This window comes from Pongo pygmaeus, chromosome 6 (assembly GCF_028885625.2).
Source record: "Pongo pygmaeus isolate AG05252 chromosome 6, NHGRI_mPonPyg2-v2.0_pri, whole genome shotgun sequence".
NCBI classification, from domain to species: domain Eukaryota; kingdom Metazoa; phylum Chordata; class Mammalia; order Primates; family Hominidae; genus Pongo; species Pongo pygmaeus.
In genome coordinates this window covers 68681626-68706583 of record NC_072379.2, presented here as the reverse complement: position 1 = coordinate 68706583, position 24958 = coordinate 68681626, and the positions used below count along the sequence as shown (strand labels likewise).

The 24958-nt window shown below is 38.2% G+C and overlaps 1 protein-coding gene across 1 annotated transcript; it reads right to left on the bottom strand.

Moving 5' to 3' along the window:
• Positions 1 to 4474: 4474 nt before the first annotated feature.
• On the bottom strand, positions 4475 to 9913 carry PRPS1L1 (phosphoribosyl pyrophosphate synthetase 1 like 1). Its single transcript, XM_054496848.1, has 2 exons — positions 7748 to 9913; positions 4475 to 4721 (listed from the first exon to the last, which is right to left on the bottom strand). The coding sequence occupies exon 1, from the start codon at positions 8845 to 8847 to the stop codon at positions 7891 to 7893; it is 957 nt and encodes a 318-aa protein (XP_054352823.1). The 5' UTR covers positions 8848 to 9913; the 3' UTR covers positions 4475 to 4721; positions 7748 to 7890.
• Between the last annotated feature and the right edge of the window lie 15045 nt (positions 9914 to 24958).

Below are 24958 nucleotides of genomic sequence, written 5' to 3'. Positions count from 1 at the left end.
TTGTTTACTATAACACTAAAAAAATATTGTTTAGGCCCAATTTCTCAAAATGGAAGCCACCCAGGCACATGTAGTTTCCCAGTTGCAGAATCTTTCCAGTACAGTTCAGTTTGCACAATACTGCTGAATTCTCTTTAGAAAGTACTGTTTTCGCCCAGTGCTGTGGCTGATGCCTGTAATCCCAGCACTTTGGGGAGGCCAAGGGGGGCACACTGCTTGAGGCCAGGAGTTTGAGACCAGCCTGGGCAACGTGGTAAAACACCATCTCTACTGAAAATACAAAAAATTAGACAGTTGTGGTGGCACACACCTGTAATTCCAGCTATGCCAGAGGCCGAGGCACGAGAATCGCTTGAACCGGAGAGGCAGAGGCTTGAACCGGAGAGGCAGAGGTTTCAGTGAGCCAAGACTGGGCCACTGCATTCCAGGCTGGGCAACAGAGCAAAACTCCGTCTCAAAAAAAAATAAAAATAAAAAAAATGAAAGTACTGTTTTCATTGCATCAGCCGTCTACTAAAAATCCACTTAAAAAGCTACAAGGGCTCTTCATTGCTTTTTTTAAATAAATGGAAAATCCTTAGGCTGGTATTTTAGATGCCTACTTAGTTATTCCTAGGTTTGCCTATCTTTAGGTAAGGTTTATATCAATTTAAAAAAATCAACCAAAGCACAATAGCTATTTAGTACTCTATTAGTCTATTTAGACGCTATTCTTGCCTTCTGCTGAGATGGTTGACTAGATCTGTGAGTCACACACTTAATTTCTTCAGGAAAAAGTTATCTAGCCACACCCTTGGCCTTCTATCCAGAGCATGATTTTCTAACAATGAATTTCCTAATTTTCACATTCTTTGCCATCTGGATAGGCTAAGAAACTCAACAAATCATCAAGTTCTGGTTCCTGTTTACTTTATTCCTTCCACATTTATCACTTTCCTCTCCGCTTTTACTATAAGCAGCAAGGAGGAACCAGGCTGCATGTTCAACACTTAGCTTGGAAATCTCAGCTAAACATCCAAGTTAATCACTTAGACGTTCTGCCTTCCACCCAACAGTAGAACACAATTCAGTCATGTTTTCTGCCACTTTATAACAAGGACAGCCTTTCCTTCAATTTCAAATAACATACCCTTCATTTTCTTTTGAGACCTCACTGGAGGCATATTTAATATTGATATTCCTACCAACAATCTGCGAGGACACATACATTCTCTAAGATGAGAGAAGCATCTCTTCCTTCTGAGCCCTCACCAGAATCTCTTTTAACAACTCTATTTCTACCAACATTCTCTTCAAAGCAATTTAGGCTTTTTCTTTCATATACCTCAGCATTCATTCAGCCTCTACCATTACCCAATTCTGAGGCCACTTCCACATTCCTACATATTTGTTATAGCAGGACTCCACTTCCTGCTACCAGAATCTGTATTAGTTTCCTGGGGGGCGGGGGAGTAGTAACAAATTACTATAAACTGGGTGGCTTAAAACAACAGAAATTTATTCTCTGGAGGCTAAAAGTCCAAAGTCAAGGTGTCAGCATGTTGGTTCCTTATGGAGACGCTGAGGGAGAATCTGTTTCTTGTGTATTTCCTAGCTTCTAGTAGCTGCTGGCAGTCCTTGGCATTTCTTGCCTTGTAGACATGTCACTCTAATCTCTGCCTCCATCATCAATGACTTTCTCCTTTGTATCTCTGTCTCTCCAACCTCCTTTTGCCTATTCATTCCTGTAATGGTATTTAAGGCCCACCCTAAATCCAGCATGATCTCACCTCAAAATCCTAAACTTATTTACATCTGTAAAGATCTTTTATCCAAATAAGGTCACATTCACAGGTTCTGGGGGTTGTGATTTGGATATATCCTTTTGGGGGCCACCATTCAGCCTACTATCCCTGTTGCTCCCCAAATTTCATGTCTGTCCACATATAAAACATGTTCACCTCATCTCAACATCTCCAAAAGTCTCAGCCCATGATAACATCAGCACTAAGTCCAAAATCTCACCTAAATATTATCAGCTCCAAAGCCTCAGATCTTGTCATCTAAATCAGATATGGGTGAGACTATGGGTATGAATTATCCTGGGGCAGAAATTCCTCTCTATCTCTGGATCATGAACATAGAAAACAAGTTATCTACTTCCAAAATAAAAGAGTGGGACAGGCATTGTGTATCCTTATGCATGAACTGGGTTTACAATATATATCCTTATACATTCCTATTCAAAAAGAGAGAAATTGGAAGGAATAAAAAGGTTGTCAGTCCCAACTCTGAAATCTAGTAGGAGAAATTTAGTTAAGTTTCAAGATCTAAGACTAATTATATGTGGCTTGATGCTTGCTATAGACAAAATGTTTGTGTCTCCCCAAAATTCCTATGTTGAAATCCTAACCCCTAATATGATGGTATTAGGAGGTGGAAACTTTGGTGGGCGATTAGGTCATATGGGTGGAGCCCCCATGAATGGCATTAGTGCCCTTATAAAAGAGACCCCCAAGAGTTCTCTAACCCCTCTGTCATACGAAGACACAGTGAAAAGACAGCTGTCTGTTAACCAGTAAGTGGGCCCTCACCAGACACAGAATCTTCTAGCACCTTGATCTTGCACTTTTCATCCTTCAGAACTGTCAGAAGTAAATTTCTGTTGTTTATAAGCTACCCAGTCTATGGTAGTTTATCACAGCAGCCTGAGTGGACTAAGACGTTGCTCCACTTGCTGGGGCCACAGCTCTAGCCTCTGAGTCTGCAGCAATGGCTCCATTAGCCTCTGGGCCTATGGCGGCAGCTCAATCTGCTTCTGGGCTGTCCTCAGCAGCCCCAGCTGGCCTCTGTGCCACTCTGCCCTTAGAGTCATTCATCCTTTCTCAAAGGGTAGTACACATTTGTAGCTGAGTATCTCTATCAGTCTGTTTCTGGCTGTAGAATCGCAGAAGTCATGTTTCAATCTTATCTTTTATGAGTTCTAAGTTTTATATCCTTCTTAAAAAGGACTTCTTGGACAGGTGCGGTGGCTCATGCCTGTAATCCCAGAACTTTGGGAGGCTGAGTGGGGAGGATTGCTTGAGTCCAGCAGTTCAAGACCTCCCTGGCCAACACGGTGAAACCCCATCTCTACTAAAAATACAAAAATTAACCAGGTGTGGTGGCTTGCACCTGTAAATCCCAGCTACTCAGAAGGATTGCTTGATCCTGGAGGAGATGGAGGATGCAGTGAGCTGAGATCGCTAGCCACTGCACTCCAGCCTAGGTGACAGAGGGATACCCTGTTTCAAAAAAAAAGGCCTTTTTAACTATAAAGGTATATGTGATTCCACATTTTCTTCTCATGCTTTACAGTTCTGTTTTTTATAACCATTCCTAGGGAATTTATTCTTGTGCATCATTTAAGGATGAGATAAAGCTGTGGTTTCCCAATCAGTAGCTAGTTATCTGGCCCTATTGATCCTATTGATAGATCAATGCCTTATTTATCTATAATATGCCAGTTTTATCATATATATGAATATTTGATGTAATGCCTTTTTTTTTTTTTTTTAAAGAGATGAGGTCTTGCTATGTTGCCCAGGTTGGTCTCTTAACTTCTGGGTTCAAGTGATTCTCTCATCTCATCATTTCAGCCTCTGGAGTAGCTGGGACTACAGGCATGTGCCACCATTCCTGAGTTGATTTAATGACATTTTAACAGAATCCTCCCTCCCTCTCTCTCTCTTTCTCTAAATATGGGTGTGAACTCTCAGCCAATGGGAATTCATGTGTAGTGTGACGAACTGTATAAAACAGTTCTCAGGCAATAAGCATAAGAACATTATAGCCTCAGCTAGGAGGCCCACTGCTTAGCTACCATAGGGTGAATACATTCTGCAGCATGTGTTATTTACTATTCAATGGCCTATCTTTTGTTTATTTTGTATTCTGTAGAGAAGCTTGTCCCAAATGACTGATTAAGTGTGTGGAAATAATAATGTTGAATATGCTTCATATAAGCAAGAAAATAGTGTTACAATGGGCCTTAAAAATAGAAGCCTTGGAGAGGCTTTTGAAGAGGCACTTTCCAGGATACAATCAAGGAAGCAGAAGGTTAAGACCATGCAGAAACTAGATATTGATAAGTGCTAACTGACATTAAAAAGGCCATCCTAAGCATCACTGTGATCTAGATTGACCAACAACTGTATGAAGATAGCTAGGAAAAAACTATGGCAGGAGTCTCATCCCCACTTTGGAGAATCTGAGTAGACCGCAGAAGTGGTTGCCAAGGCAGGATATCAGGAAAGCATCTCCATAGGGACTTTGTGATAGCAATTCTCTGATAGAGTTGATTCAGTTATGTACCTCTTTCCAGTAACACAGTCCCTCCACTAAATAGGGTATGTGTGTACTAAATTCCTGTAAGTATACATGAGTCTGTTTCAGGAGTATACGTTCTGCAATATTAATTTATGTGTCCATTCCTGCATCAATACCACATTTTAATCACTGTAGCTTTGAAATGTTTTAATGTATTGTGACACAGAAAAGATCTCGAGTATTTTTGCTTATTTACTTTTCCAGATGAACTTTAAGAAAAGCTTGTGTCAAGTTCTCTTTTCTTAAAAATCCCTTTGGCCAGGTACAGTGCCTCACATCTATAATCTCAGCACTTTGGGAGGCCAAGAAGGGCAGATCACTTGAGGTCAGGAGTTGAAGACCAGCAAGGCCAACATGGTGAAATCCCGTTTCTACTGAAAAAAAAAAATACAAAAATTAGCAGGGCGTCGTAGCTGACACCTATAATCCCAGCTAGTGGGGAGGCTGAGGCAGGTGAATCACTTGAACCCAGGAGGCGGAGGTGCAGTGAGCCAAGATCGGGCCACTACCCTCCAGCTTGAGTGACAGAGGGAGACTCTGACAAAAAAAAAAAAAAAATCCCTTTAAGATTTTGATTGGGTTCACACTGACTTTATAGGAAACTATCATGTTTGCAATATTGTTCTTCCTATCCAAGTTCATAATGTACTTATTCAGGTATTTTCTATATCCTTTAGCAACATTTTTTCATACAAATCCTACAGTTTTGGGATTTATTACTGGTCATGTTGTAGATTTTATTGTTTTAGGCTGTGGAAACATTTCTTTCAATTATGTTTTAAAATTATATTTTACTGGTATTTAGGAAAGATGTCATTTTATCTTACATACTTTCACTTTACTGACCTCTCTTATGAATTCTGAGTTTTTCTTTTGATTGTTGGATTTTTTGTTGGCAATCATGACATCTTCAAATAATGAAAGTTTTGGCTCTTTCCTTCTGGTATTGATACTTCTCTTTTTTCCTTGCCTCATTCCCATTGGTTTAGAAATTTAATGGGAATGTTTTCAATGTTTCATCATTAAGTATGTCCTTAATTAGGTCAGTACCAGATTTTCTCTAGCAGGTCAAGCAAGGTTTGTTCTATTCCTATTTTACTGATAGTTTTATTTTTTCATAACATTGTTAAGATGACAGTAGTATAGCTACTATACTATATATAGTCTACATACATTTCTTTAAAAAATTTATTAAGACTTTTTATGACCTATTATGTATTTTTTCTTTTTAAAAAATCTTTAAAACCTGTGAAACCTATTATATTTGCTTTATGCATACTTGAAATGTAAATTATGTTTAATTTCTACATTAAGTTGTGATAATGGAGTCATTTAAACCCTATAATACCTTTTCTTGATAACTTATGAGAGTTTTGTCAAAATTTCCTTCTTTGATTATGATGATTGTGCATTTCCATTTCTTCTTATATTCTCACTGATGCGCTTTTCTTTTTCTATTTCCATGTTAAGTTGTTAGGTAGATAAAGATTCATGATGATTATAACTTATTGGTGGGTTTAATCAGCAAAGCACGTTCCACTTTTTTTTGACTAAAACTATCATTGCTTGTCTCTTTTTGTTACCATTTACTTTGTATATTTTTCTCTATCTCTTTATACCAAACTTTTTAGATGTGTGTCCTATAAATAGCATATTATTAGGTATTTTAGCTACCCAATCTAATAATGTATCTTTTACAAAATTGACCTATTGACTTCTGTGATAGTATATATTGGGTACTTTATCTTTGCTACGTTTTCTTTCTTATTTCCTATCTTCAGCTCGATTTGTTGAGTTTGGCTTATTCCCCCCCACCCCCCAGCTCCACCTTTTTTTTCTTTCTAGGAGTTTGGAAGTTATTTATCCCATTCTTTTCTTCTCTGGTTTGCTCCTTGCCCTTGAATTTTAGAAAATACGTTATTTAAACTCAGGTTTTTCTATAATGTGAATGATTGTTGTTAATAACCTCCATCCAAAACTAGACAAGATCCTTAATATATTTACACTAACCCTAACTCCTCCCAGCCTCAAAACTGCTTCATAATGTGGCCCAATTTTATGTGAGTTTTACCTTAATAACGGCCATAATCCTCACAGTAACTTCATAAAAATTATTTTTCTATCAGTTTCACTTCTTTTTTTGCTTACCACCATCTCTTTTATTCTATGTGTTCTTCTTGGCTGTATATATTTTTTATTTTCAGTATCTCCAAGAAGTACTTTCAGGAAACATTAGTGGTAGTAGTTTCTGAGTCCCTTAATATTGTCTTCATATGTCAATGATAGTTTGGCTAAGCACAGAAATTTAGGTGAAAAATAATACTCCTTTAGAACTGTGAGGAAATAATTCCATTTTGCTTACTGCCCAAGAGTTCAAATGAAAAATTTAAAGCAATCTGAATATTGTTTCTTTAAAACTTTCTTGTTTTTGTTTTACTCTTTAGAAATTCTTAGCGATTTTTTCTTGGAGATCAGAAATTTCACACGATAAATCTAGGTATGGTACTCTGCACCACCCCTCACCACCCCACACATATATGCAGATATTTTATTGGTTTTACCTAAAAAGGACAATAACAACACTTTAAAAATATAAATCTGAGGTCATTTGAGGGGCCAACAAAATACAAGGAAGGGAGATAAAAATTAAATGTTTAAATTTAACAAAAGGCACTACAATGTCACCTAACATCTACTACGATGGTGGTAATAAACTAAGGAAGATTAAGTTACAGCAAAAATAACTAATATAAATATTAGAGATTACATAGCAAAAAGTGGGTTTGCCTTCCAGAAGACTATGGTACCCTGACCATTTGGGGCCCAGTAGGATATTTAGCAAGGAAAATGTCAAGATGGGTGGAGGTAAAGCTAAATCAAAAGGAACAGGTATAACTGAGAATCCAAGATAGATAGTCTCCAAATAGATGGTGACAGATCAATCTTCCTCCTCTCAAGAAGCATTTACTGTACTTGTTGGTTCCTCTCAAGATCCCAATGGCTGCTCAAGCTGAAAGTTGCCTATTCCTGCCGTTCAGGGGGTTCAGCAACCAGAACTAATTTTGTGGTTGCTCAGGGCTCTTGCTGCAACTGAACACAGAACTTGGAGAATTTGTGACACAAAGTGGGGGTTGGGGGCAGGGGGTAGATTGGGTGTCTTTTTTGCTAGTTGTTCTGAAAAAACAAAACTCTGAAGCATTTACATGTAAGCTTTCCAACCACTTTAAAACACCTCTACAAAACACCCTCAAAAGTCTGAAATCTTGCAGCAGAAGGGCTATAGTTAAAGCTGCTGGGCTAACAAAATCATCAAAGAAACCAGATGACACAACCCAATCAGGAAATCCTAGTGATTATTCTTAACCTGTTTTTCCCTAATTTAAGGTAAACTCTTATATACCTGATGTGGGATGTAGAAAGTTACACTGGAGCAAGCTGGATCTTCTGCTGAACTTTTAATCAAACCTAAGAAAAAATAAAGGCAAGGTTTGTTTTTATTAATCTTATTTTATTTTAAAATAGCATAACCTAGAAGTTATTCTGTTATAAAGGAACGTGGCTGAACAGGTAGGAAACAGATTCCCCATTATGTGTTCTCCTTATGGCTTCTGCAAGGATCATGGAGATGTCAATTACTCGTATTTTGGAGCAATGCTTCATCTTATCATCTTGAGGTATGGTATTGGTGACTACCACTGCTTCAAAGCATGCAGTGTTGATGCGAGAAATGGCTGGGCCAGAAAAGATTCCATGAGTCAAGATAGCATAAACTCTGGTCGCTCCAGCTGAGAGAAGTTTCTCAGCTGCGAGGCAGATTGTACCACAAGTGTCTGCCATGTCATCTACAAGGATAGCCACACGATCATTCACATCTCCCACTAGCACCATGCAGTCCACTTCATTGGCCTTCTTCCGTTCTTTATGAATCAAAGCAAAGTCCACATTCAACTGGTCTGCAATGGAGGTCACTCTCTTAGCTCCACCAGCATCTGGCGAGACAATAGTGCAGTTCTTCCACTCAGAGATATTCTCCCTTATCCACTTCAAGACAGTTGGCTCTGCATACAAGTTGTCTACTGGGATATCAAAAAAGCCCTGAATTTGAGAAGCATGCAGGTCCATGGTGATGATATGATCCGCACCTGCTATAGAGAGCATATTTGCAACAAGCTTGGCAGAGATTGGGGCCCGGCTCTTACCCTTCTTATCCTGTCGGGCATAAGGGAAGCATGGGATGACTGCAATAACTCGGCTAGCTGAAGCAATCTTGCAGGCATTAATCATGATCAAAAGCTCCACTAGACTGTCGTTAATTTCGCCACAACCACTCTGAACGATGTAGACATCCTCTCCACGCACACTCTCATCAATTTCCACGCAGGTCTCCTGGTTGCTGAATTTCTTAGTCACCACCTTGCCTAGCTCCAGGCCCAGGCGGTCAGCAATTTTCTGGGATAAGTCCTGGTGGGAGCTGCCGCTGAAGATTTTGATATTCGGCATCTTGGCAAACTACCAGAGGCACTCCGTCGAGCGATCCAGCTGCCGCTGAGACAGGAACGGAAGGGAAGCGCAGACTGTAATGGCTTCCGGTTGTTACTCAACCGTTAGGGTCCCTTCCCCCTTGCGGCGCGAGGTCCCAAATTGACCCTGGGTCTCTTGAAAAAATTTCTGCTTGCCACCTCCCACTTCACACTTTTAGACTAAATAATCAAGTATTTACAGTGTATGGAGTTTCTTTCTATTAGCATCTATATTAGTTTCATAGGGCTATTTAAACAAATTTGAATGCATAAAAACATAAAACTTCTACAAAGCAAAACCCAAGTTTAAAAGGAAAATTACCTACTAAAGTATATGCAAAGGATTATTTTAGAAAGAATTTCCCCAATGAAGTGAGAAAAAGACAATAAAGTAGAAAGTTGAAAAATGGCATAAATGGGCAATCACAGTAAAAAAAAAAAAAATGGATAAGAAACGTGAAACAATGGAAGTAATCAAGAAAACGCTATTTTCACACATCAAGTAGCCAAAATGTTAAGATGGATAAGGTCTTCTATTCGGATGGAATGTATAAATATGTAGATTTTGCATGGGTAATTTTGCACATAAACTTTGACTCATCATGTATACTTCTAGGAATCTATTTCAGAGAAATTTTCACAAGCACCCCAAATATACATGGCTAAATAGTAGTGTTGCTGTATTCATTCATGCAATAAATATTTTGTGAACACCTCCTATATGTCAGGTATTATACTACTTCTAGGGTATAAAAATGGTGCATGACAAATAGTAATTGCCCTAGAATTGTTTATAAAAGCAAAATCTGGAAACCAACAAATGTTCATCAATAGGTAAATTACCAAATAATTTATTGTATATATGTATGCGACCATTAAACAGATTAAGTGTAATCATGTGGAAATGTCTCCTAGGTATTTTTTTAGAGGTAAAAAGTCAGTCACAAAAATATGCATAGTGTTATATTTATGTATTTAAGATTATGTGATACTGAAAGCATTCAATTAGCATGGAAGTCCTCTTTATAATAATTACCTTTGGAGAGGGGAGTAGGTTGTGAGAGTTGAGAATGAAAGAGTACTGTTACATTTTACTGCTATCAGTGTGGCATTTGAACATTTATTACTTTTGTAGTAAAAAAGATGAACAAAATATATTTGGTAATTAAATGTTTGTTAGCAAATTTTAAGTATACAGCTTATTGGGGCTGGTAATAGTGAGGAAGGAGGCAGAAAGGACCACAGATGCCAATAATTTCATAAAAATAATGGAGGCATCAAATACAGATCAACCATTTATATCTTGCTAATTGTGTGCCTGACATTTGGATACCAGGGTGTTTTTATTTAGCCTAAAACCAAATCATCATTTTTTTTCATATTGTAAAATAATCAAATAATTTAATAGATTTTCTCACCACACTTCTGGGCTTCCTTAATGTGTTGGATTCATGAATAGGATAAACTCAGAAATGGGATAAGAAATGGGGTAGGCAACAAAGATGGGTAAGATTCAGCAATGTCTGTGAAAAACATTACTTAGCTATAAAAAGGTAGTTTTATATATTGAATGAGGTATTATTATAAACTCAAACAGCTATGTTTTAAATTTTACACCAAAATGACTTGCTGCTGATTAATCATTTCTCTCCTGGCATCAACATGCTTTTCTCCCTAGTTCAGCCTCTTCCTGGTTGACAGTGTATGCCAGCCCATTTCTGTCCATAACCCTTCATTCATGTTCCTTTTATCACAAAAAAAAATCAACAGACCTACCTATACCACATAATTCTCACCCTTAGCCAGACTACATAAAGTGATTTCTAAAAATCCCGTAGCTTAATTTAGAAGCACTAAAAGTATTTGTAGTTTCAATTTATTTTTCTCTTACTATTCTGTGTGTCACACATTTTTCAGTGTTTTTTAAAAAACAAAACAGATTCTAAACAGGTTTAATATTACCTAAATAGGATTAAATGCTAATGTGAACATTTAAACCCATACTTGGTTGCATTTTCCTTGAGGTGTTAAGGAGGAGAAATTTTTGTCTTGCTGCTATTTTTGTTTCAAGCTCTAGCTGTTGCTATATGTTATAGTTCCAGAAATTTGTCTACAGTCATAAAATGTTAAAGATAGATATGGCCTTAGAGATCACCTAGTCTGATAATCACAATTCACGGACAGGGAACTAAGGCTCAGAGAAATGAAGCAACCTGCCTGGGATCTATCAGCTAAATAGAGGCAGAGTGTGGATTAGAATGTGGGACTCCTGAATTTCCAAGTAGGGCGTTATCAACTGTATACTTTCAAGCCTTTTCTTTGAGATTTATCAGAATAAAGGAAAAATTTAAAAGTACTCCAAAATATTTGCATTTTTTTCTCTTTTACCAAGCAACTACAATAAAGAACAAAATCCCAAACATGAGACTGGAAAGTTTTTTGCTTTAAAAACAAAAACTTTTCCCAGAAAGAAATGAACCATTAGTAGTGTCAGGGAAGTAGCTTTGTTATTTTGACATTTCTGTTACCTACCTGGTCTATTGCAAGAGGATTTAGCGTCTGTTTACTTTGGTCTCTGTAGGTTGAGAGGGACATCTGTTTTATCATTGACTGCATTTCACAAGTTACAGGTAGGAATGATGCCTACTGAATGGTATCTTCTATTAAGGACATTGTTTCTTAAATTACTCTGGAAACAACAATTGCAATATAGAGACAATGCCTTATCTTTCTCCTTCCCAAGGCAAGCATATTTAAATGTCATCTCTATGGATCTGTGAGAATTACTGTATTTTGAAGGTCTTTTGAGTCAATACCCAGAATATATATAAATATATAACCTTGGTAATAGTTTCTTGCTTTACTGATTATTCTTTTACCCTTCACAATTCCAACATAAATAATTCAAAGAGAGCTCTGATGCAGCTTGATCGGCTAGAGAAAAAAGAAATTCAGTCAGTTCTTTCAGAAAGTGAAGAAAAATGGATGTTGTATTTTAAATGAAATAAATGCTTTCACTAAACATACTTGCAGTTGACAAAATGCTAGATGTTTAGGTGGCAATTATAGTTTTTTGATAAACTGTCAAATCTTGTCACAACACGTGTTACAAACAAGGACAGATTTAGATGTCCTTTATGACAGCTTTGTGTAGGTTGGGAATGTTTGGCAGTTAATTTCAAACGAGGAACATATTTTTCTTTCCAGCAGTTATCTGCTTGTTTATTAGGCAGAGTTTCTTTGTGCCTTTAATCTTAACTCGTTTAACTCACAGTTCCAGATCATTATTGTAACATTACTTTACCTCATTTATTTTATCCATAATAATCATCCACAATACTTCGGGAAAACAATTTCCTACAAAGCTTCACATTGATATAAATGCTTTAAGGTTTGTTTTGTGATTGTTTACGATTAAAGTTGACTACTCTGAGTGTTTACTGAGCTTTTGGTTGGAAATGTGTCGTTTTATACAATAAATGTGTAGATAGCAACTAAATAAAGCTGAGTGAGACAAATAGAATAGGAGAAATTTTTGTGATTCAGAAATGTGGCTTTAATTCTGAGTGTTATGTTAGACTCATGAGAGTATTTTTGAAATGCACTTTGGAATTAAAAAAAACTTTTTGGTGAACTTAAAAATCTTAGTATAAAATAATAATCTTGGAATGACAGCAAGGTTACATGAGCTGAATATGTCACTGTAAAAGACAAACATATAGAGAGGTTCCATAACTAGTAAATTGCAAATAAGAAAATATCTTTTCAATATTTCTGTGAAATATTTTAAAGTATTTCAAAGCAGTTTTTGATAATGAATATTTTGTTTCTCACATGCAATGTTAGTCTCATGAAATTAATAAAAAGATATGTTTATTTTGACAAAATGCAAGCTTCATTTATGCTATTTAAACCCCTTTAAAAAGACAGTTTTTTCCTCCTCAAAATTGGCCATTTATTTAATTCTAACAATAAACATTGAGACTACTTGTGCACTTGCCTAAGCGAAAATTGAGTACCGTTTGTTTTGGAATGGTTCTGCAATTCTCAAACTTCAGAGCATCAGGATCACTGGGAGGATTTGTTAGAACACAGATTCCCAAGCTCCATCTCCAGAGTTTCTCATCAGTAGGCCTGGGGTGGAGGCCCAGAGTTTGTGTTTCTAACAAGACACTAGACAAGACTGATGCTGTTGTTCTGTTGATATGTTTCAGAATCTATTTCATTTTATCTAAATTTATTGGCTAGATGCTTTCCATAAGATCCTCCTATTATATTTTTAGTGTCTGCAACATCTTTAGTACAATTCCCTTTGTCATTTCTGGTATTAGATTTGTGTAATTATTCTCTTTCTTTTTGATCAATTTCACCAGCAGTCTATTAATTTCATCAGCCCTTTCTAAAAAACTTAATGTTTTGATGTATACCTAATGGTTGATGTATCATACTTCATTGGCTGCTTGTTTTTAACTTTATTGAGTTCAAGATTATTTACTATTTACTTTCATCTTATCTTTGAGTTTATTTTGCTGTCCCTTTTCTAATTTGAAATGTGTGCTTAGCTTACTATTTATCACTAGTAAAACTATATATTTTTCCTCTAAGTACTATTTTACCTGAAGTTTTATGTGTAGTATTTTTGTTATTGTTCAGATAAGGCCAGTTTCCAATTTGGATAGCAATTTCTTCATTTCAGGGGTTATTTTAAAGTTTATTTCTTAATTTACAAACATATGGGGCATTTCTAGATATTTCGTTGTTTTGGGTTTCTTGCTTAATCACACACCAAAGGACATGTTCTCTGTGATTTTAGTCCTTTGAAATTTGCTGCAACTGTTCTTATGGTCCTCCATGGTCATTTTTCATAAATATTTTCTGTGTGCTGAAGAATAAATGTACTCTTGAGTGGATAGGTGCGATATACATATTCATGCATTAGATCTGGGATTTGGTTTGTTTGTAGTATTATTTACATCTTCTATAGCTTTACTGAATTTTTTGTCTGCTTTATCAAATACTGAAAGAAATAGGTTTCCACAGTGATTGTTGGTATATATCTATTTCTCCTTATATAGCCCTTTCTTATTTCTCTTTATATTTTGAGGCTCAGTACTTACTGAAATTTAATTTGTCATAATTTTTTGACGAACTACGATATTATTTTAAAGTAACACTTATTTTTTTTTCTAGTAATGCCTTTTGCCTTAAATTCTATTTTGTCTGGTGATTATTTTATTATATTAGCTATCTTTTTAGATAGCATTTGGTTTATTTTCTTATTTTTTAGTTTCAATCTTACTGCATGTTTATGTATTAAATGTGTTGCTTATAAATAAGATACAGTTAGATTTTATTGTATCTCCTAATCAAAGTTATAAGTTAATGAATACCTTTCCCCTCCTCTCAGAAAATGCAAAGACCTTCATGTCATTTAACTTCATTTATTCCCTCCTGACATAAATAGTAGCAGCCAGCTATTATCATTTTGTCTCTTTTCTTTCTTCCTTTCTTCTTTTCTTTCTTTTACTTCCACATTCACATTATTATTATTAATATTTTATACAATCAGTGTCCCTTTAGATATATGTACCTATGTTTTACTGTCTTTGGTCCTCTTTTATTGTCATATCTTAAGGCTTTTATTTGGCATGAGTTTTCTTCTGCTTAAAGCATATCCTTACAAATTTTCGAGGTGCTACTGGTGAAAAATTCCATTTTTTCCATTTTTTCTGATAATATCTTCATTCCACCCTCATTCTTTTTATTTTATTTTATTTTATTTTACATCAATAGTTTTTGGGGAACAGGTGGTTTTTGGTGACATGGATAAATTCTTTAGTGGTGATTTCTGAGATTTTGGTGTTCCCGTCACCTAAGCAGTGTACACTGTACCCAATGTGTAGTCCTTTTATCCCTCACGCGCCCTTCCACTCTTCCCCCTGACTCCCCAAAATCCATGACAGCATTCTTATGCCTTTGTGTCCTCATAGTTTAGCTCCCACTTATAAGTGAGAACATATTTGTTTTTCCATTCCTGAGTTACTTCACATAGAACAATCGTCTCCAACTCCATGCAGGTTGCTGTGAGTGCCATTATCTCATTCCTTTTTATGGCTGAGTAGTACTCCATGGTGTGTGCGTGTGTATATATATCACATTTGCTTTACCCACCTATTGGTTGATGGGCATTTAGGATGGTTCCATATGTTTGCAATTGCAAATTATGCTGCCATTAACATGTGTGCGCAAGTGTCTTTTTCATATGACTTCTTTAACTCTGGGTAGATACCCAGTAGTGGGATTGCTGAATCAAATGGTAGTTCTACTTTTGGTTCTTTAAGGAGTCTCCGTACTGTTTTCCATGGTAGTTATACTAGTTTACATTCCTATCAGCAGTGTAAAAGCATTCCCTTTTCACCACATCTATGCCAACATCTATTATTTTGGATTTTGAAATTATGACCATTCTTGTAAGAGTAAGGTTGTATCTCATTGTGGTTTTAATTTGCATTTCCCTGATAATTAGTAATGTTAAGAATTTTTTCATATGTTTTTTAGCCATTTGTATATCTTCTTTTGAGAATCGTCTATCCATGTCCTTAGCCCACTATTTGACGGGATTAGTTGTTTTATTCTTGCAGATTTGTTTGAGTTCCTTGTAGATTCTGGATATTAGTTCTTTGTTGGATGCATAGTTTGCAGATATTTTCTCTATGGAATGTCTACTCTGCTGATTATTTCTTTTGCTGTGCAGATGCTTTTTAGTTTAGTTAGGTTCCTTTTATTTATTTTTGTTTTTGTTGCATTTGCTTTTGTGTTCTTGATCATGAACTCTTTGCCTAAGTCAATGTCTAAAACAGTTTTTCTGATGTTATCTTCCAGAATTTGTATGGCTTCAGGTCTTAGATTTAAGTCTTTGCTCCATCTTGAGTTGATGTTCGTATAAGGTGAGAGATGAGGATCTGGTTTCATTCTTCTACGTGTGGCTCACCAATTATCCCAGGACCATTTGCTGAATAGGGTGTCCTTTCCCCACTCTATGTTTTTGTATGCTTTGTCAAAGATCAGTTGGCTGTTACCAAACTATACCCTGTAATATAGTTTGAAGTCAGGTAATTTAATGTCTCCAAATTTATCCTTTTTGCTTTTGTTATGTGGGCTCATTTTGGTTCCACATGAATTTTAGGATTGTTTTTTCTAGCTCTGTGAAGAATGATGATGATATTTTGACGGGAATTGCATTGAATCTGTAGATTGCTTTTGAAGTGTGGTCATTTTTACAATATTGATTCTGCCCATCCATGAGCATGGGTTGTGTTTCCATTTGTTTGTTTGTCTGTGATTTCTTTTTTTTTTTTTTTTTTCTTTTATTATTATTATTATTATACTTTAGGTTTTATGGTACATGTGCACAATGTGCAGGTAAGTTACATATGTATACATGTGCCATGCTGGTGCGCTGCACCCACCAACTCGTCATCTAGCATTAGGTATATCTCCCAATGCTATCCCTCCCCCCTCCCCCCACCCCACAACAGTCCCCAGAGTGTGATGTTCCCCTTCCTGTGTCCATGTGTTCTCATTGTTCAATTCCCACCTATGAGTGAGAATATGCGGTGTTTGGTTTTTTGTTCTTGCGATAGTTTACTGAGAATGATGATTTCCAATTTCATCCATGTCCCTACAAAGGACGTGAACTCATCATTTTTTATGGCTGCATAGTATTCCATGGTGTATATGTGCCACATTTTCTTAATCCAGTCTATCATTGTTGGACATTTGGGTTGGTTCCAAGTCTTTGCTATTGTGAATAATGCGGCAATAAACATACGTGTGCATGTGTCTTTATAGCAGCATGATTTATTGTCCTTTGGGTATATACCCAGTAATGGGATGGCTGGGTCGAATGGAATTTCTAGTTCTAGATCCCTGAGGCATCGCCACACTGACTTCCACAAGGGTTGAACTAGTTTACAGTCCCACCAACAGTGTAAAAGTGTTCCTATTTCTCCACATCCTCTCCAGCACCTGTTGTTTCCTGACTTTTTAATGATTGCCATTCTAACTGGTGTGAGATGGTATCTCATTGTGGTTTTGATTTGCATTTCTCTGATAGCCAGTGATGGTGAGCATTTTTTCATGTGTTTTTTGGCTGCATCAATGTCTTCTTTTGAGAAGTGTCTGTTCATGTCCTTTGCCCACTTTTTGATGGGGTTGTTTGTTTTTTTCTTGTAAATTTGTTGGAGTTCATTGTAGATTCTGGATATTAGCCCTTTGTCAGATGAGTAGGTTGCGAAAATTTTCTCCCATTTTGTAGGTTGCCTGTTCACTCTGATGGTAGTTTCTTTTGCTGTGCAGAAGCTCTTGAGTTTAATTAGATCCCATTTGTCAATTTTGGCTTTTGTTGCCATTGCTTTTGGTGTTTTAGACATGAAGTCCTTGTCCATGCCTATGTCCTGAATGGTAATGCCTAGGTTTTCTTCTAGGGTTTTTATGGTTTTAGGTCTAACATTTAAGTCTTTAATCCATCTTGAATTGATTTTTGTATAAGGTGTAAGGAAGGGATCCAGTTTCAGCTTTCTACATATGGCTAGCCAGTTTTCCCAGCACCATTTATTAAATAGGGAATCCTTTCCCCATTTCTTGTTTTTGTCAGGTTTGTCAAAGATCAGATACTTGTAGATATGTGGCATTATTTCTGACGGCTCTGTTCTGTTCCATTGATCTATATCTCTGTTTTGGTACCAGTACCATGCTGTTTTGGTTACTGTAGCCTTGTAGTATAGTTTGAAGTCAGGTAGTGTGATGCCTCCAGCTTTGTTCTTTTGGCTTAGGATTGACTTGGCGATGCGGGCTCTTTTTTGGTTCCATATGAACTTTAAAGTAGTTTTTTCCAATTCTGTGAAGAAAGTCATTGGTAGTTTGATGGGGATGGCATTGAATCTGTAAATTACCTTGGGAAGGATGGCCATTTTCATGATATTGATTCTTCCTACCCATGAGCATGGAATGTTCTTCCATTTGTTTGTATCCTCTTTTATTTCCTTGAGCAGTGGTTTGTAGTTCTCCTTGAAGAGGTCTTTCACATCCCTTGTAAGTTGGATTCCTAGGTATTTTATTCTCTTTGAAGCAATTGTGAATGGGAGTTCACTCATGATTTGGCTCTCTGTTTGTCTGTTATTGATGTATAAGAACGCTTGTGATTTTTGCACATTGATTTTGTATCCTGAGACTTTGCTGAAGTTGCTTATCAGCTTAAGGAGATTTTGGGCTGAGACAATGGGGTTTTCTAGATATACTATCATGTCATCTGCAAACAGGGACAATTTGACTTCCTCTTTTCCTAATTGAATACCCTTGATTTCCTTCTCCTGCCTAATTGCCCTGGCCAGAACTTCCAACACTATGTTGAATAGAAGTGGTGAGAGAGGGCATCCCTGTCTTGTGCCAGTTTTCAAAGGCAATGCTTCCAGTTTTTGCCCATTCAGTATGATATTGGCTGTGGGTTTGTCATAAATAGCTCTTATTATTTTGAGATACGTCCCATCAATTCCTAATTTATTGAGAGTTTTTAGCATGAAGGGTTGTTGAATTTTGTCAAAGGCCTTTTCTGCATCTATTGAGATAATCATGTGGTTTTTGTCTTTCGTTCTGTTTATATGCTGGATTACATTTATTGATTTGCGTATATTGAACCAGCCTTGCATCCCAGGGATGAAGCCCACTTGATCATGGTGGATAAGCTTTTTGATGTGCTGCTGGATTCGATTTGCCAGTATTTTATTGAGGATTTTTGCATCAATGTTCATCAAGGATATTGGTCTAAAATTCTCTTTTTTTGTTGTGTCTCTGCCAGGCTTTGGTATCAGGATGATGCTGGCCTCATAAAATGAGTTAGGGAGGATTCCCTCTTTTTCTATTGATTGGAATAGTTTCAGAAGGAATGGTACCAGCTCCTCCTTGTACCTCTGGTAGAATTCGGCTGTGAATCCATCTGGACCTGGACTTTTTTTGGTTGGTAAGCTATTGATTATTGCCATAATTTCAGCTCCTGTTATTGGTCTATTCAGAGATTCAACTTCTTCCTGGTTTAGTCTTGGGAGGGTGTATGTGTTGAGGAATTTATCCATTTCTTCTAGATTTTCTAGTTTATTTGCATAGAGGTGTTTGTAATATTCTCTGATGGTAGTTTGTATTTCTGTGGGATCGGTGGTGATATCCCCTTTATCATTTTTTATTGCATCTATTTGATTCTTCTCTCTTTTTTTCTTTATTAATCTTGCTAGCGGTCTATCAATTTTGTTGATCCTTTCAAAAAACCAGCTCCTGGATTCATTTATTTTTTGAAGGGTTTTTTGTGTCTCTATTTCCTTCAGTTCTGCTCTGATTTTAGTTATTTCTTGCCTTCTGCTAGCTTTTGAATGTGTTTGCTCTTGCTTTTCTAGTTCTTTTAATTGTGATGTTAGGGTGTCAATTTTGGATCTTTCCTGCTTTCTCTTGTGGGCATTTAGTGCTATAAATTTCCCTCTACACACTGCTTTGAATGCATCCCAGAGATTCTGGTATGTTGTGTCTTGGTTCTCGTTGGTTTCAAAGAACATCTTTATTTCTGCCTTCATTTCGTTATGTACCCAGTAGTCATTCAGGAGCAGGTTGTTCAGTTTCCACGTAGTTGAGCGGTTTTGAGTGAGATTCTTAATCCTGAGTTCTAGCTTGATTGCACTGTGATCTGAGAGACAGTTTGTTACAATTTCTGTTCTTTTACATTTATTGAGGAGAGCTTTACTTCCAAGTATATGGTCAATTTTGGAATAGGTGTGGTGTGGTGCTGAAAAAAATGTATATTCTGTTGATTTGGGGTGGAGAGTTCTGTAGATGTCTATTAGGTCTGCTTGGTGCAGAGCTGAGTTCAATTCCTGGGTATCCTTGTTGACTTTCTGTCTCGTTGATCTGTCTAATGTTGATAGTGGGGTGTTAAAGTCTCCCATTATTAATGTGTGGGAGTCTAAGTCTCTTTGTAGGTCACTCAGGACTTGCTTTATGAATCTGGGTGCTCCTGTATTGGGTGCATATATATTTAGGATAGTTAGCTCTTCTTGTTGAATTAATCCCTTTACCATTATGTAATGGCCTCCTTTGTCTCTTTTGATCTTTGTTGGTTTAAAGTCTGTTTTATCAGCGATTAGGATTGCAACCCCTGCCTTTTTTTGTTTTCCATTTGCTTGGTAGATCTTCCTCCATCCTTTTATTTTGAGCCTATGTGTGTCTCTGCACGTGAGATGGGTTTCCTGAATACAGCACACTGATGGGTCTTGAGTCTTTATCCAGTTTGCCAGTCTGTGTCTTTTAATTGGAGCATTTAGTCCATTTACATTTAAAGTTAATATTGTTATGTGTGAATTTGATCCTGTCATTATGATGTTAGCTGGATATTTTTCTCGTTAGTTGATGCAGTCTCTTCCTAGTCTCGATGTTCTTTACATTTCGGTATGATTTTGCAGTGGCTGGTACCGGTTGTGCCTTTCCATGTTTAGCGCTTCCTTCAGGAGCTCTTTTAGGGCAGGCCTGGTGGTGACAAAATCTCTCAGCATTTGCTTGTCTGTAAAGTATTTTATTTCTCCTTCACTTATGAAGCTTAGTTTGGCAGGATATGAAATTCTGGGTTGAAAATTCTTTTCTTTAAGAATGTTGAATATTGGTCCCCACTCTCTTCTGGCTTGTAGGGTTTCTGCCGAGAGATCCGCTGTTAGTCTGATGGGCTTCCCTTTGATGGTAACCCGACCTTTCTCTCTGGCTGCCCTTAACATTTTTTCCTTCATTTCAACTTTGGTGAATCTGACAATTATGTGTCTTGGAGTTGCTCTTCTCGAGGAGTATCTTTGTGGCGTTCTCTGTATTTCCTGAATCTGAATGTTGGCCTGCCTTGCTAGATTGGGGAAGTTCTCCTGGATAATATCCTGCAGAGTGTTTTCCAACTTGGTTCCATTCTCCCCGTCACTTTCAGGTACACCAATCAGACGTAGATTTGGTCTTTTCACATAGTCCCACATTTCTTGGAGGCTTTGCTCGTTTCTTTTTATTCTTTTTTCTCTAAACTTCCCTTCTCGCTTCATTTCATTCATTTCATCTTCCAGGGCTGATACCCTTTCTTCCATTTGATCGCATCGGCTCCTGAGGCTTCTGCATTCTTCACGTAGTTCTCGAGCCTTGGTTTTCAGCTCCATCAGCTCCTTTAAGCACTTCTCTGTATTGGTTATTCTAGTTATACATTCTTCTAAATTTTTTTCAAAGTTTTCAACTTCTTTGCCTTTGGTTTGAATATCCTCCCGTAGCTCGGAGTAATTTGATCGTCTGAAGCCTTCTTCTCTCAGCTCGTCAAAGTCATTCTCCGTCCAGCTTTGTTCCGTTGCTGGTGAGGAACTGCGTTCCTTTGGAGGAGGAGAGGTACTCTGGTTTTTAGAGTTTCCAGTTTTTCTGCTCTGTTTTTTCCCCATCTTTGTGGTTTTATCTACTTTTGGTCTTTGATGATGGTGATGTACAGATGGGTTTTTGGTGTGGATGTCCTTTCTGTTAGTTTTCCTTCTAACAGACAGAACCCTCAGCTGCAGGTCTGTTGGAGTACCTGTCCGGCCGTGTGAGGTGTCAGTCTGCCCCTGCTGGGGGGTGCCTCCCAGTTAGGCTGCTCGGGGGTCAGGGGTCAGGGGTCAGGGACCCACTTGAGGAGGCAGTCAGCCCGTTCTCAGATCTCCAGCTGCGTGCTGGGAGAACCACTGCTCTCCTCACAGCTGTCAGACAGGGACATTTAAGTCTGCAGAGGTTACTGCTGTCTTTTTGTTTGTCTGTGTCCTGCCCCCAGAGGTGGAGCCTACAGAGGCAGGCAGGCCTCCTTGAGCTGTGGTGGGCTCCACCCAGTTCAAGCTTCCAGGCTGCTTTGTTTACCTAAGCGAGCCTGGGCAATGGCGGGCGCCCCTCCCCCAGCCTCGCTGCCGACTTGCTGTTTGATCTCAGACTGCTGTGCTAGCAATCAGCGAGACTCCGTGGGCGTAGGACCCTCTGAGCCAGGTGCGGGCTATACTCTCCTGGGGCACCGTTTCCTAAGCCCGTCGGAAAAGCACAGTATTCGGGTGGGAGTGGCCCGATTTTCCAGGTGCCGTCTGTCACCCCTGGAAGGGGAACTCCCTGACCCCTTGCGCTTCCCGAGTGAGGCAATGCCTCGCCCCTGCTTCGGCTGGCGCACGGTGCGCTCACCCACTGACCTGCGCCCACTGTCTGGCACTCCCTAGTGAGATGAACACGGTACCTCAGATGGAAATGCAGAAATCACCCGTCTTCTGCGTCGCTCGCGCTGGGAGCTGTAGACCGGAGCTGTTCCTATTCGGCCATCTTCTGTCTGTGATTTCTTTCAGCAGTGTTTCATAGTTTTCCTTGTAGAGATCTTTCACCTCCTTGATTAGGTATATTGCTAAATTATTATTTTTTTTTATTTTTTGCAGCTAGTGTAAAAAGGGTTGAGTTCCTGATTTGAATCTCAGCTTTGTTGTTGGTGTATAGCAGTGTTATTCATTTGTGTACATTAATTTTGTATCCTAAAACTTTACTGAATTCATTTATCAGATCTAGGAGCTTTTTGAATGAGTCTTTGTGATTTTCTAGGTATACAATCTTATTGGTAAACAGCCACAGTTTGGCTTCCTCTTTACTGATTTGGATGCCCTTTATTTCTTTCTCTTGTCTGATTGCTCTGGCTAGGACTTCCAGTACTATGTTAAATAGAAGTGGTGAAAGTGGGCATCCTTGTCTTGTTCCAGTTCTTAGGGAAAATGCTTTCAACTTTTCCCCTTTCAGTATAATAGATGACTTTTATTACCTTGAGGTATTTCTCATCTATGCCAGTTTCACCGAGAGTTTTAATCATGAAGGGATGCTGGATTTTGACAGATGCTTTTTCTGTGTCTATTTAGATGATCATTTGATTTTTGTTTTTAATTCTGTTTATGCAATGTACCACATTTGTTGACTTGTGTATGTTAAACCATCCCTGCATCCCTGGTATGAAACCACTTGATCATGGTGTACTATCTTTTTGATATACTGTTGGATTCAGATAGCTAGTATTTGGTTGAGGATTTTTGCATTTATGTTCATCAGGGATATTGGCCTGTAGTTTTCTTTTTTTGTTTTGTTATGTAACAGAATATGTTTATTCTGTATCTTTTAATTGTAGCATTTAGGCTTACTGCAACCTCTGCTTCCTGAGTCCAAGTGATTCTCCTGCCTCAGCCTCCCGAGTAGCTGGCACTACAGGCGCCTGCCACCACTACCAGCTAATTTTTGTATTTTTAGTAGAGACAGGATTTCACTATGTTGGCCATGCTGGTCTGCAAGTCCTGACCTCAGGTGATCCGCCCACCTTGGCCTCCCAAAGTGCTGGGATTACAGGCGTGAGCCACTGCGGCTGGCCTGAAACTATTTTTATTTTTATTTTATTTTATTATTATTATTATTATTTTTGAGACAGAATCTTGTTCTGTAGCCCTGGCTGGAGTGCAGTGGCACGATATCGTCTCACTGCAAGCTCCACCTCCCGGGTTCACGCCATTCTCCTGCCTCAGCCTCTCCGAGTAGCTGGCACTACAGGCGCCTGCCCCCACGCCCAGCTAATTGTATTTTTAGTAGAGACTGGGTTTCACCGTGGTCTCGATCTCCTGACCTCGTGATCCGTCCACCTTGGCCTCCCAAAGTGCTGGGATTACAAGTCTGAGCCACCGCTCCCAGCCTGAGCCTGATACTATTTGTAAAATACTTAATATAAGAGCTGTTCTATAAGATGTGTCTGGTAATTCCAATATCTGAAAATTTTGGAGTCTGTATCTGCTATTTATTTTGTTTTCCTCATGATGACTTTTTTCCTTTTGTGTTTATGTTTAACTATGTACTCTCATGAAAATAGAACTTATTTCTACTAAAATTCTTTGAAGTCTAAAATGAAAGTTTCTTTTTCCAGAGATAATTTGTTTCTGACTCCTGCCTGGAGAAGCTACTATCTGGGACTATCTTAAATCAAGTACAGTGCTACAGTTTCCCCAAATTATCTTGGTGATACGACCCCAGATGGCAGAACTGTTCAAGGGTGGCCTGGGATCACAATTTCTTAAGTATCTTCTCTCTCACACTCCCTCACATCATTTTCATCTGCTGGCTGCTGCGCTCACAAGTCATTCCTCTCTGCTATGGACTGTGGCAACAGGCTTCTTTCTGGTTCACCATTACTCCGAAGATAGAGCCCTCTCAGGTCCCAATTTAATGAGCAGAAGGTCTTCTATCAGACTTTTCACCTTGGGCAGGCCCTGGGCCTTAACTTCTATCTCCCTTGGCTAATAAAGTCTTTAAAAATGAAGCCTGAGATGATTATATCTAGTCTTAGCTTTTCTATCAATAATTTAGCGTGAGTCTGTGCTCATATCCCTTCCCTGAGGGCTGAATGATGGGAGCCGCAAGCCACAATGGCCACTGGCAGAGAACACCTGTGCCCTAAGGAGAAGCCATCTTAGGAAGATTAGTGGTAGCAGAGGCTATGCCATGGTGGCGGATGAAGAGGTTGGAGTGGACAAATATGTGAGATCCTGTATTAAATAGAAGAAACTAGTAGTCTGAGAAACTGTCAGAAATAGTTCACTGTAGGACACTTTGAGATGAGGTAATTTTTGGAATTAATGTAAGTTTGTGTCATGATTATATTTACAATTCCAACTTGCTTTTCCCATGTCTGATAGGACCTTGGAAATCAGGTCTCCATTTTTATTTATAATATACTCCAGGTCAGTGCAAATGAGGCAGGAGAATAGGGTCTGGAGGCAGGGAACCTAAGGCCCTTTCATGGTAGCTGGACATTAGGGGCTTCTCGCTTTTCAACCGCTCATTTTTCTGTGTGGCAGTTGCAAAATGAAAGTACCACTGATTGGTCCCCTCCTGCAATCAATCAGAGTGGTTATGGGCCTACTCTTCTTGTTCCACAACCAATCAGACTGGTTGCAGGCCACTACTTCATTTGCATAGAGTGAACCAACGGAAAACTTCTAAAGGGTATTTAA

What these genes read in the sequence shown, in the direction of transcription:
- PRPS1L1 (XM_054496848.1), bottom strand. Translation starts at nt 8,847, where the DNA reads ATGCCGAATATCAAAATCTTCAGCGGCAGCTCCCACCAGGACTTATCC.